This window comes from Trichomycterus rosablanca, chromosome 20, assembly GCF_030014385.1.
Source record: "Trichomycterus rosablanca isolate fTriRos1 chromosome 20, fTriRos1.hap1, whole genome shotgun sequence".
NCBI lineage: Eukaryota > Metazoa > Chordata > Actinopteri > Siluriformes > Trichomycteridae > Trichomycterus > Trichomycterus rosablanca.
In genome coordinates, this window is record NC_086007.1 from 10,399,527 (window position 1) to 10,413,701 (window position 14,175).

The 14,175-nt window shown below is 39.3% G+C and overlaps 1 protein-coding gene across 1 annotated transcript in view; it reads left to right on the top strand.

The window, feature by feature from the left end:
* Nucleotides 1–7,706, top strand: part of tenm4 (teneurin transmembrane protein 4) — a 349,240-nt gene extending 341,534 nt beyond the window's left edge. The window contains exon 31 of the mRNA XM_063016253.1: nucleotides 6,598–7,706. Coding sequence (XP_062872323.1) covers nucleotides 6,598–7,356 — 759 coding nt within the window. The 3' untranslated portion in view covers nucleotides 7,357–7,706. The remainder of the gene's footprint in view (nucleotides 1–6,597) is intronic.
* Nucleotides 7,707–14,175: the final 6,469 nt, after the last annotated feature.

Sequence of the window (14,175 nt, forward strand, 5' to 3'; positions counted from 1 at the left end):
ACTCTCTCTTTACACTGTTTGATTTTTTCATTTCACCCACATTTTCTATTGTTCGTCCAGAAATTATAATAGATACTGAGGGTTTTTTTTCTATTCCTTCTGTTTAAAGTGCACCAAGGTTGCTTAAAACATTGGACAGAATAAACTAATCCCAAGTTCTTAGCATAGGTGATGCTTTTTATTATCTATAAATCAGCACAACCCCACTTACAAACATAATTTCCTTTTTTTTTTTTGTTCCTTTTTTGGGAGAAAGTAAATTATTGTAATTACTGGCCAAATTGCTTTTTGGCGATATAATTATGGGGTCATTTATGAGCTTTTAAAGGAGCTGCATTAAAAAAATCACTAATGGCCTCTGCAAAAGTAGCACTGCGTTTATAAGTCTGAAGTATGTTGTTTGCTAAGTAATGCCCATGTTTCATTCAGAGAATCTCATGACACTCATTATGTGTGTGACAAAAGCATCTTTTTTAGTTCCTGCTTCATAAGCCCTTAGCATTTCTTAAATTTAGCCAGTATTGGGTGGAAAAACAAGTCACTACAGTATGGTAGTGTCTGTAAAGTCTTTACCTTGTTTTGCATTTACTAGTAGTGGAAAAGCATTTCTGAAGTAGCAAAAGAGGTAGACATGGCTTGCCCCGAAATGTCAAATCAGTCAGAACAGCATGCCAGTGAGCAATTAGTGGTTTGAGATTACGCGATAGAAATAAAATGTGTCCTCGTAGCAGTTCTTTTATTGTCTATTGATCTTATAATTACCTTAGAAAGGACTGTACGTCTTTTGAGCAGATGGTGAGAAATGCATGCTTAATAATTTATGTCTTATTTAAAGCCACATAAACATTCCTGCGCTTCTTCCAATAACTACTTTTAAAGAACTTGAACCATCACAACCCTGGGATGTGATCCAAAATAAAGTAGTAAGTAAGTAAGTAGACATGGTGTTTTTGATAACTTTTTCCAACAGACCATTAAATTGTTCCATCATTACCCTAGCTGTTGATGAAATGCCATATTTGTAAATAAAGTTTACCTAATCCCGGACGAGCCCCCATATAAGAAAATACACAAAGTACTAAAGCAGTATGTCAGGCAAGTGATTGTTTGATAACTGTGATGAGTTCAGAGATCAGGCAGCCAAGGTGGGGCATAAAAACTGCATAATAATAATAATAATTGTATTATTATTTTATTATAATTTTAATAAAAATAATAGTAATAATAGTAATAGTAATAGTAATAATAATAATGCACAACATAATAATAATAGTAATACTAACAATAACGCACAACATAATAATAATAATAAAAGTAATAATAATAATGCACAACATAATAATAATAAAAGTAATAATAATAATAATAATAATAATAATAACAACAACAATAGTAACAATAATAATGCACAACAACAACAAAAATAATAATAATGCACAACAAAACAACAACAGCAATTATATTATTAATAATAATAATAATAATATTATTATTTCTAAAGTAAAGGGTGTTCTTTCCCCATGTTTGTTGATTATTTTATTAATTATATAAATAATTATTTAGAGAATAATTATAGATATAGCTTCCAGTCAGGCACTCACATTGTGATTATACTGTGTGATCTAACCACGACTGCTTAAAATAAATTAGTTTCTGAATTTGTATTTTTCAAAGTGAGTAAAATCTGTTACACTGGACTTGACAAGTTTGCTCTTTATGCAAATTGATTGAATGCATTGAATTAGTAATAGGTAAGTTGGTTAATGTTATACACTCATTAATATAAAATATAATTCATAGGCCAGAAGCAGGATACAGTTTTATATTGTAATAAGGACACTGGATTATATGATTTTTGGCTTTCAATAATAAATAAACTTGTTTTTAAGTATTTACTTGCTGTACCTCCAGCCTACAGCTTGCTTATTACTGTACCAGCCTTTCATTTAAATAGCCGACCTCATAATTAAATCCACATCCCTTTGAAGCATGAACATGATGGATGCTGGGAAATTTCATAAAACTGCAGGGAGGTGGCTGCTCACTTTTAATCTTTTGCCCTCTCTGTGCCACTTACCCAGGCTCCACACACCATGAAGAACTGTTTGAAAAATGACAGGGGCATGTGGCCTAATAATCATCCAGCATTAGCTTCTGACTTTGATCAGTGCCCTGGACCGATCATCCTGCATGCGGCCTGACCACCCCATGCTACTTGAATGATGCATTGTTTTTAGAGCTGGGACATCACACTGCTAGACCACAGGACAATCACACACACATATACGCACACACATTGGCTAATGTGTGGCTAATGTCAAAAAGCTGACATGCTACAAATTAGGGTGGCAAGGTGTGAAGTGTTCTCCAGGCCATGTGTCCAGTCTGAGATACCTAATAGCTGAACTGCTGTGACCCAGTCATCCATTTACACCCTATCCTGTCATAGTGAGAAGGATGAAGTGTCAGGACCTAGATATTTTTCCACTGCACAAATACACAGCCTTTAAGACTAGAGAATCTGTCCCATTTCTACAGCCATTAGTTTAATATCAAATGTTCCAGTTTGTGTTCAGGTTTGGTACCAGGTTTGGGCCTAATGGTTCTTAAAATCAGGGTTGGAAACACTGTCTCACTGTTTGTTGCTGATTTATAATACATATAGCAGCACAAATGTGCTAACAGACTTACAGAATACTCTTCAATAGTAAAGTATCCATCATCTATCCATCTAGCCATATCTATCTCTCCAGCCATATCTATCCATCCATCCATATCCATCCATATCCATCCCCATATCCATCCATCCAGCCAGCAATATTTATCCATCCATTCATCCATATCTATCCATCCATTCATCCATATCTATCCATCCATCCACCCATATCTATCCATCCATCTATCCATATCTATCCATCCATCCATCCATCCACCCTTATCATCTATCCATCCATCAATCCACCCTTATCTATCCATTCATCCACCCATATCCACACTTATCTATCCATTCATCCAACCATCCACCCTTATCTATCCATCCATCCACCCTTATCATTTATCCATCCATCAATCCACCCTTATCTATCCATTCATCCACCCATATCTGTCCATCCATTTATCCATATCCATCCATCCACCCTTATCTATCCATCCATCCACCCTTATCATCTATCCATCCATCAATCCACCCTTATCTATCCATTCATCCACCCATATCTATCCATCCATTTATCCATATCCATCCATCCACCCTTATCTATCCATCCATCCACCCTTATCATCTATCCATCCATCAATCCACCCTTATCTATCCATTCATCCACCCATATTCACCCTTATCTATCCATCCATCCATCCATCCATATCCATCCACCCATATCCACCCTTATCCACCCTTATCTATCCATTCATCCATCCATCCACCCTTATCTATCCATCCATCTATCCATCCATCTATCCATCCATATCCATCCACCCATATCTACCCTTATCTATCCATTCATCCATCCATCCATCCATCCATCCACCCTTATCCATCCATATTTAGTGGCATAGCGACTCTGTTTACAATCTGTAACCAGTTTGTCTTGTGCCAGCTGGTGTCGGTTTACTTTTTAATAACAACATGCCAGTGACTCGTCATGTAGATTGGCTATTGATAATTGTCCATAGATGTGAATAAGCCATTGAGGGTTTAACTATATGCTCTGGATAAAGCAGAAAGCAGATAAAAGAGGATGAAGCAGTTATGTAATTATTTATTTAGATAAATGTAACAATGGCACTAAAGAGAGCTTTGCTAACTTAGACTGGTTGCTAGCTTTTAAGTGTATTTAAAATGTGCTACATTTTGAACATCTACTTGGTTGGTTCCTGTTTGTTGGCATGGTTGGCTCTCTTTTTCTTTTTCTTTTTTTTGTTAGAACAAAGGACATTTTAGTGCTCTTGCATCTCAGTATCTCTCTTTTCAGCCTAAACCTCCTCTTTCAAGAGTATCTCAGCAGGTGCCAGTGTCCAGTTACCACCCTCCCTCAGCATTTAATCATTTTCTTCACATGTTCTCTGGGGCAGAAAACTCATGTCAAATGATATTAGAAGACAGGTTTGCTGGTCATGCCCCAAGGAACCACATTTCACACAACATCCATGTTGGCCTTGACAGTAAACTTTTTTTATGATTTTCTGGTCAATAAAATTACCACAATGGTCACGGCTAATACTTAAACTAGTTAGGACCTACCAAATAAAATAAAAACACAGGGGTTTGTCAGCAAAGTAAAAAAATGACCTATGCAACATTCACAGTTGATTGAAAATGGTAATAAAGCAGACTGATTTGACATTGAAAAAAAGATGAGCAGCTGAACGTGGCGAGAGAAAAGATTTCCTGCTGAGATCACCAATTGTGCAGAAGCCATTAGTTTCTCCTGGGAGTGAGTTACCACAGAGAGACTGCTGGTGCAATCAAGCCTGCTGCTACAGTCCAGCCAGCCAGGGTGTGCCATCCACTCGCAGTCATCTTAGTGTTTACACCATACACTTCCAGTCTGGCTTAAATAATGCTATGTTCAATTTATGATGATAGTTGTTTTGGTATACAGTATACATAATAATAAGTGTATGTTCTTTAAAGCTCAGAGGTCTTCTGTTTTCAAAGTAGTAACACCTTTTAATTGGCATTAAGAGCAAATATATGATTTAATAGTTTTAGTGCATTTGAACAATAGGTCCTACAATTAGTCATCAGTTGCACAAAGCATTAAAAGTTACATTTATAACAGTAATATTTTCTCACTAAATTGAAATGGACAGTCATGTTAAACCATTCAACCAACCACTATATTTACCAGAGCTTTTAGTTTCTTAATTGATTCTTGAGAGTAAGGCTCTTTCCCTCCATGAAACCAACACATTGATGTAATTGGTTATTTTTCTTCTTTTTTTAAATACATTTTTGGAATAAAAAAGAAATAATGCATTTTTGTCAAAGCTCTGACAACAAAATGCCCTTTCTAATAAAAAATAGCAGAACATGACTGTCACTTTAAAATTAGTTTATACTATACCCATCCTGCTTTTTTATTTAAAATAGACTCTAGCTTATTTAGTTCTTTGCATTTAAAAAAAATTTTCCATGATATACTAAGTATACCTGAAAAGTGTTTAGTCATTACTTGAGTTTACAGTTTTAAGTTTAAATAAATAATAAAACGGTACAATCTTGGGATTTTTGTGGCACGATCTTGGGAATTCTTCAAATGTAGAGTGGCAACACGGTATTGAACATATCATTTGTAAATAAACTCAACAAGCTCTTTAAAATCTGCTTGATTCTTTTACACTTGACATGACTTATATTTGTTCAGTTCAAATTTGGGCAAAGAGGCTACAACACAAGCCCCAAAACGTTGAGCTGAAAAAAAGCTGACTTAATGGTATTAAACGATAGGGTTTAGAGTGCTCAGGTGGCACAGCGGGATAATACGCTAGCACATCACCACTGAGATTCTGAGCTCCCAGGCTTGAATCTCAGGTCCATATATATAATAGAAATAAGCATTTTTAACATACATGTTAAAAACTGTATTACACATACATGAGCATACATATTTCTATGGGCCACACATATATGTCCATATATGAGATTGTTCCAATTTCTAATAGGTTTCATATATAGTTTGCACAAATATGGGCGTATATTTTATATATGAAAATGTTATATATGTACATTTATTACATTTGTGTACGGGCACAAGTGCTAAAACCTACCATTTAGCTTATTACTATTGGAACCAGCTTGGTCGAATACCACACTCCTAAACCTCTTTTACACATACTTAGGATGGAGGCACACCTTGAGAAAAATCCCCAGCAAGTAGAACATAAGAATTATTGGGAAACGTTCACATCACCCACACCGACAGGGAAAACATTCAAACTCCACACAGAAAGCACCCTGGCGTCCATCTGGGGAGTCAAACCCAGGCTCTTCTTGCTGTGATGAGACAGCGCTACCCACTGCTCTGCTGTGCCACCCCTTTGGGTAAAGTATATGATTAAAAATAAATGAGCTGTCAAAAACAAGTTGTTTGTAAAACAAATTACATTGTCAAGTAATGAGGTAATTTATGAACAATACATTTGAGATCACTTAGATGAATCTATTCACTGTGTGCACTGTACAGTGGAGACAAGATACAAGTGATACACTAGATATATACATATTTGTTTGTGTGTTACAATGTGTGTAGAGTAAGTAGGTTTTTGGTTAAGTGTGTAGCCACTGATGCACCACTGCTTTCACATCATCATCAGATGAAAATCTTCTTCCCCTTAAAGCTTCGAGTGTCCAAAAAGGTGAAAATCAGGTGGCACTAAATCTGGACTATAAGCTCTCTCTGTTTCTCAGACACGACCAATTACTATTTATCCCACCCTCACTGTTTCCAACAAAAATATAAAAGTGCAGAAACTTTTTGAAGATCCCTTGTATAATAGTTTGCACCTATGAACATTTCATTAAAGAGACCCCTAAAACAAACCCTTTCTTTAAAAATGATAGATTTTAATCAGTTTTATGTTTTTTTGTGTGTGCAGTCTGTCCTCGGGGTGCAGTGTGAGGTCCAAAGACAGCTCAAGTCCTTCGTCCGTCTGGAACGTTTCGACCAGATCTACAGAGCCACCGGTGCTGGCTGCCCGCAATCCACACTCCGCAACCTCTTCGCCTCAGGGGCCTCCATCTTCGGCAAGGGCGTCAAACTAGCCATCCGAGAGGGCCGCGTGAATTCCGACATCATCAGCCTGGCGAGTGAAGACGGTCGGCGGTTGGCTGCGATCCTGGACCAGTCTGTCTATCTCGAAGACCTTCATTTTACCATCTCCAGCATGGATACGCACTACTTTGTGAAGTCGTCTCCGGCGGAGAATGACCTGGCACTTCTGGGAATGACTGTGGGACGGCGGATGTTGGAGACAGGGACTAACGTGACGGTCCAGCAGGTGAACACCGTATTGGGCGGTCGCGCCCGACGCATCACTGACGTTCAGCTGCAGCACGGAGCGCTGAGCCTGAACGTGCGCTACGGTAGCAGTCTGGATGAGGAGAAAGCCCGTGTTCTGGAGCTGACCCGGCAGAGAGTCGTAGCAGCCGCCTGGCAGCACGAGCGGCACCGGTTACGCCAGGGTGAGGACGGTACGCGCACCTGGACGGACACCGAGAGGCAGCAGCTGTTCAGCTCGGGTCGTGTACAAGGCTACGACGGATACTACGTAGTGCCGGCGGACCAGTTTCCAGAGCTGGCCGATAGCATCAGCAATGTTTATTTCCTGCGCCAGAGCGAGATGGGTCGCAGGTGACACGGACATGAACGGAGGGACCGTTTAGTCTTAGCGTCCAGGACTTCTTGCCAAAGACAAGTGACCCTTTTGTTAATTTTTTTCATTTTTCTTTGGGAAAAAAAGAACGTTCGCAAACAAATGCACTGCATTAACTGGAGAGCTCTTTTCCTTTTCTTTATCCTTGTGTCTTTGCCCTCTGAGTGAGGCAGCGCGAGGAATGACACACGGCAGCGTTGGTTATTTAGGTCTCTCTACAGATCAGCTCAAAGGGATCCTGGAAGATGGCTGGTAATGCATTTTGATCACTAGCTGGTCCTGCAGTCAAGCGAGCAGATTGGCATTCAGCTTCAATCCATCCTGCCTTATTTTGCCTCACAGTCAAAAAGAGACTTTTTTTATACGTATACGTGAAAGCCTGCCACACAAACAAGGACTTTGATGTCTTGTCATTCAGGATCCGGACACTCAGTGCCCACCCTGTTTTATATATATATATATATATATATATATATATATATATATATATATATATATATATATATATATATATATATATATATATATATATATATATATATATCATTTAACCCTTCACTTGGTATTATGTGCCATTTTGAGACTGCTTGACTGCCTAGTATTTGTTTGAAATCTAAAATGCTCACAATAGGAATGGATCATGCAAAACAAGGACACACAGTGTGTCAATGATGTGAAGCACCAGTGTGACTACAGTGCCAAGAGCTCTGCCTTGTGGAGATACGTCCACCTGCTGACACTGAGTGAGTTGCAAGCATCTAAAAAAAAGCCCCAGAAGGACAAACCAGACAAAACAGAAAGTAGATTCCCGTTGTCCTATAATTTTATTACAAAAAATGAATAAATAAATAAATAAACTAATGAAAGTGGCAATGTTAAAAAATAGAGTGAAACTAAAGTTTCTGTATTAGAATTAAATAATATTTTACTGAAAGTTACAATTATGTCAGTATAACTAATGTGAATACGTTACCAAAATGTGAACTGTCGTCCCAGATTGCTAATCGTTGTACTTGAATGATGCCTAGTGTTCCAACATGGAATAAAATATAAATATGTAAATATATTTCAGAATGTCGGTCAGCTGAATGAGTTTGTTTGGTTTTTACATAGAAGCGAAGAACAATTTTACTATGCGAAACCATTCTTTCACAGTATTTATTTTGATAACGTGCTTTTGAACCTCTTAAGTGCATCACAGAAATATACGTATATACAAAAGAACAAATAGCACATTAATACGTCGGGCCCTAAGTACGTTTCCCATGTTTAAACATGTTGTGCTGTACAGTGGGAGCACTGAATGCCAGCCAAAGGACAGATTCATTCCTCAGTGGGACACCCGAGGGTCGGGAATCTTAAGTGCCCTGGATATGAAGGACGACACCCTGCGGTTTCCCACGGCTGCCCGAGATACATTAGGACCTGCAGGGCGTAAGTTCCTGTCTACAAACGGAGGGGTGGAAATGCATGCCGATCTGGCAACCCGCCACGCAGTTGTAAATTCCCGCTTCTTGTCCTCGTGTCCTGCAGCTCAACTGCCTCTACTGGACTTCAAATTATAGCCTTTCTGGTTCTAACATGGAATAAAATGGTGATACGTGTCGGTCGTGGTGTCGGGTGTAACCCGCACCTCTCGTGTAAGCGTTCGGTAGCTGAATCTGTCAATACGTTTGGTGTGACTGATAAATAAAAAGATGCAGAGATGTGGAATCCAGTGAGCTGTATCATGCTGTCGAGCTTTTTCTTTTTATTTGAACGTCGACTGGATGTGGGATACAGTGACTCTTCATTGCTGTGTTTAGTTTGAATGAAAACGGTTTGCATTGTGGTGACTTCACTGGCTGTAACTACTTTAAATTGGACGTTTTTTTTAGCTTATTTTTTTATGTTTGTTTGTTCTGAACACTGTGTTTCTAACGCTTCTCTTTGGACCTGTAAATAAGAGGATGAGAAATGAGCTGTAAATAAAATGCCAATGTAGATACCTTTTAGAGCTACAGCAGTCAATCTGTGTAGTCTTTAGGTAATAAGGGGAATAAATAAAGAATATTTTGTGTTTACATTTATGTAATGTCACTGTGATTTTAATTACATAATTAGGTATGTTTATCATTTATTATAAGAAAGGTCCTACTAATAATAATAATACTACTGTATAATACTTACTGATTTCATGGAATTTTAAAGAAAAGAGCCACATTTCACAGCAGTCATTAAATTACTCTTATAAATTGAATGATAGAATAAATGGAAGCTACAATACACATCACAGCTACCTGAATGGTTGAATGTAAACCTAGAACATCCAGCGACAGTGCGAGGCTCTGTCTCAAATACGAAAATTCTAGTCAGTGTTTTGTACAGAGAAGAGGAATAATGGGGATCAGTGCATGAACTCATCTTGTGCAGGTGAAAAGATGCAGTCGGCTTCTGCACAAGTGTTGGAGGGGGCATGTGTTAGTCACGGCTCTCCTCGGTCAGAGGTGGAAGTCAACATCAGTGGAAAGAAAACTAAATGCAATCAGGTAATTGGATATGAATAAATTGGGTGGAAAATTGATAAGAAAAATGGGGGGGAAATGAAGAAAATGTATTTAATTACTACAGGCACATTTGACTGTACCAAAGAGGGTGATGTATGGGTTCTTCACTACTGCTGCATTTGAGGGATGGTCGATTTATAATAGCGGTTCATAATTCTCCCTGAACTATACTGCTTTTTAAGAGGCCATGTCCCTAGCAGTTAAAAAGACACAGTAGGCTGCTACCACTGCTTTGTGATCAGTTTGCAATCGAAAGGAAGCAACCAAAAACAACTCCATGTGTTAAAACACATTTGTGTTGTTTTTTTGTGTTTTCTACCTTCTAATGACAGAGTTCACTTAGGAAGCTTGATGGTTTTCATGAAACAGCAGGAGCACTGAATACAAACCACCTCAATGCTTAATAATGTACGTAAACCAGATTAAACCAGATTGTGGATCTTTTAATATATAATATGGATAAAAAAGCATCTGCTAAATGCTGAAAATGTAAATGTAAATTAGTAATCAAGTATAGGTAAGGTGAATTGGAGATAATACCTCTGATATTACCCTTGATGGTGTGTTAAGTGGGTAGCACTGTCGCCTCACAGCAAGAAGGCCCTGGGTTCGATCCCCAGGTGGGGGGTCCGGGTCATTTCTGTGTGGAGTTCTCCCCGTGTCTGCGTGGGTTTCCTCCGGGAGCTCCGGTTTCCAAAAGACATGCAAGTGAGGTGAATTGGATATACCAAATTGGCCATGACTGTGTTCGATATAACCTTGTGTAACCTGTAACTACCGTTTCTGTCGTGGATGTAACTGAAGCAACATTTTGCTAAAAAACAATCCCCGAGTCTCTGAATAAAGTCATCTGGCTCGTACAACTTTAGTGTGCAGTCTTATCTGCATTTCTGTACTAGCATGCACTCACATTTACATGCACACAGTAGCAGGCGCACGTTCCTCGACCGTTAGCGGTGCTGATAAACTGTAGCAATAAGCAGAATGGCAGGGACGTCGCCTCACTAAATGAAAACTGAGCAGGATGTCTCCTACCAAGAGGACTTTTCACAAGGACACTCTCATACATCCATATCAGCAAAGTGTGAATTAAGCCACCTAGATCGGCCTGAACTGTAATGCCTTGTTCAATTATTTAAGAAAAAAAGTACATAGACAAAGTTCAGTAAAGCTGTGTAGGAGGATGAAAATAAATACATTTATGGGCTCTTCAAACAGCTGAAGGACGATTTAGACAAATGCAGTAAATTATTGTGGTGAATGGCTGGCTCAACGTCATAGAAACGTAAGGGACTTTCCCCCTGCTTACATCAATAACTACATTCATGAGAACAGGAGTGCACAGGATTATCAGGATAGATGAGGCAAGTTTGCTTTAGTTTATTGGGCTATTTTTGTCCTAGACACCCTGGTCGAGGGTGTCACCCAGGTGGTACATGCCAGGCGCCCTGGTGGCACACCACACGCGCTGCGATTCTGAACACCTGGATCCGAACCCCCGGTCGGCTGGGCGCCATCTATTGGCGGCCACAATGGGCGATTTGGCCACTGTTTCTGCTGGGTGGGATGACCAGACTAAGTGGGTGGGGTCTTCAAATGCTGTGTAAGGACCCTAGATAGCAGATAGAGGCGCCTGTGCAGAAAGCATGGCCAAATAGAAGGGGTCTGCGCATGCGGCGGAGGGCACAAGAGCAATAACATACCCACCTCGAAGTCAATCAGAAATCTCCAGCTGTGGAAGACAAATTGACTACGATAAATCGAGAGTAAAATGCATAAATAAATAAAAATGCACCAAAGAAAAACCCTATTTTCATCCGCTATGCTACCTAATATCCTTCTATGTGACATTTTAAACATTACTACAACTTTAAAGCTCTTGAATTCCTCTTATTTTTGTCTGGATCTTCTGGATTCTGTCTGTACTTGAGCTTGAATTAATCCTGTTCCCAAGAAATGTCAGTTTTACAGCAATCTTGGTCAATCCAATCAGATTTTCATATAACATTGTCATTCACAAATAAGTACTGTAGTAATATGTTCCAACAGGAACTGGAACATATCATTTTTGCCAGAGGCGGTGCTAAAATAAGAGCATATCAATGCTATATTGCTTTAATATAGAACCAGTATATTGTTTTAAATCCGTTTCATCATAACCTTGTCTGTTGGTTTCTGAAGATGTTGCATAAAGATGTCCCAGAGTGCTTTATCTATTTTGATTAAACTGGGTGAAATTCAGTAAAGAGGAAAAGCACTGACATTGGTTATATAGGACTTTGACGTGCAGACTGTAATCATGGCGTCGTGGTTTTTTATAGTGAAGCCTGTCAGTAATAGTTGCAATAATATTACACATCTTTTAATATGTCTGAGTTCAAGGATCAGCAGTTGAGTGTGGCAGATATGCAAGTGTACAGGAGAAGGTGGTCGAAAGTGGGGACAAGTATTGGGGACAAGTGGGGACAAGCTTTGACTAGTGATGGGACCATTAAATTTAGCAAACCTGTTAGCATCAACGTTAATGAATTAAACACATCTTATTTAACTGGGTTTAATCTTGTTTTTTGTTAGGGTTTGAGATGAGTCTGGTATGTTCTCTGCCTGTTTCTGTGGATTCTGTACTATGGTTTCTTTCCATGATTCAAAAACATTAACCATTAAATGAATTACTTGGTGGGACTGCGATGCCCTGAGATGAACTGACCTATTTACACCTCGTGCCCGTGTTTATGGGTGGGCTCTTTGCTGCAAACTATCATGAATGTGATTATTTAGTTAGAAAAAGTAAATCCTTATATAACTATAAGCCAATTATAAGTATGCATGTAACCACATGTAACACAATTTTTCTGTGTAATTCTAAGTGATTAAACTATAAACAGAAGTACATAAATGTTCAATATTGCTAATCCAAATACAGGGGTACCTTGAAACTCGACGTCAATTGGTTCTGGCAGTGATGTTGAGTTTAAAAGGCGTTGAGTTTCAAGGTATTATTTCCCATAAGGATGTAACGGAAACCTGTTAATGCTTTCCATGGTTCTGTGGAACTGCAGTGTAAAAAATTTGGTTGTTTTTGACACATATACAATAAAAATAACACAAATGTATTATCATATATATGTATTATATATATATACTGTATATATATATACAGTGTATCACAAAAGTGAGTACACCCCTCACATTTCTGCAAATATTTCATTATATCTTTTCATGGGACAACACTATAGAAATAAAACTTGGATATAACTTAGAGTAGTCCGTGTACAGCTTGTATAGCAGTGTAGATTTACTGTCTTCTGAAAATAACTCAACACACAGCCATTAATGTCTAAATGGCTGGCAACATAAGTGAGTACACCCCACAGTGAACATGTCCAAATTGTGCCCAAATGTGTCAATATTTTGTGTGACCACCATTATTATCCAGCACTGCCTTAACCCTCCTGGGCATGGAATTCACCAGAGCTGCACAGGTTGCTACTGGAATCCTCTTCCACTCCTCCATGATGACATCACGGAGCTGGTGGATGTTAGACACCTTGAACTCCTCCACCTTCCACTTGAGGATGCGCCACAGGTGCTCAATTGGGTTTAGTCCATCACCTTTACCTTCAGCTTCCTCAGCAAGGCAGTTGTCATCTTGGAGGTTGTGTTTGGGGTCGCTATACCATGAGGCCCAGTTTTCGAAGGGAGGGGATCATGCTCTGTTTCAGAATGTCACAGTACATGTTGGAATTCATGTTTCCCTCAATGAACTGCAGCTCCCCAGTGCCAGCAACACTCATGCAGCCCAAGACCATGATGCTACCACCACCATGCTTGACTGTAGGCAAGATACAGTTGTCTTGGTACTTCTCACCAGGGCGCCGCCACACATGCTGGACACCATCTGAGCCAAACAAGTTTATCTTGGTCTCGTCAGACCACAGGGCATTCCAGTAATCCATGTTCTTGGACTGCTGTTTGCGGGCTTTCTTGTGCGTCAGCTTCCTTCTGGGATGACGACCATGCAGACCGAGTTGATGCAGTGTGCGGCGTATGGTCTGAGCACTGACAGGCTGACCTCCCACGTCTTCAACCTCTGCAGCAATGCTGGCAGCACTCATGTGTCTATTTTTTAAAGCCAACCTCTGGATATGACGCCGAACACGTGGACTCAACTTCTTTGGTCGACCCTGGCGAAGCCTGTTCCGAGTGGAACCTGTCCTGGAAAACCGCTGTATGACCTTGGCCACCATGCTGTAGC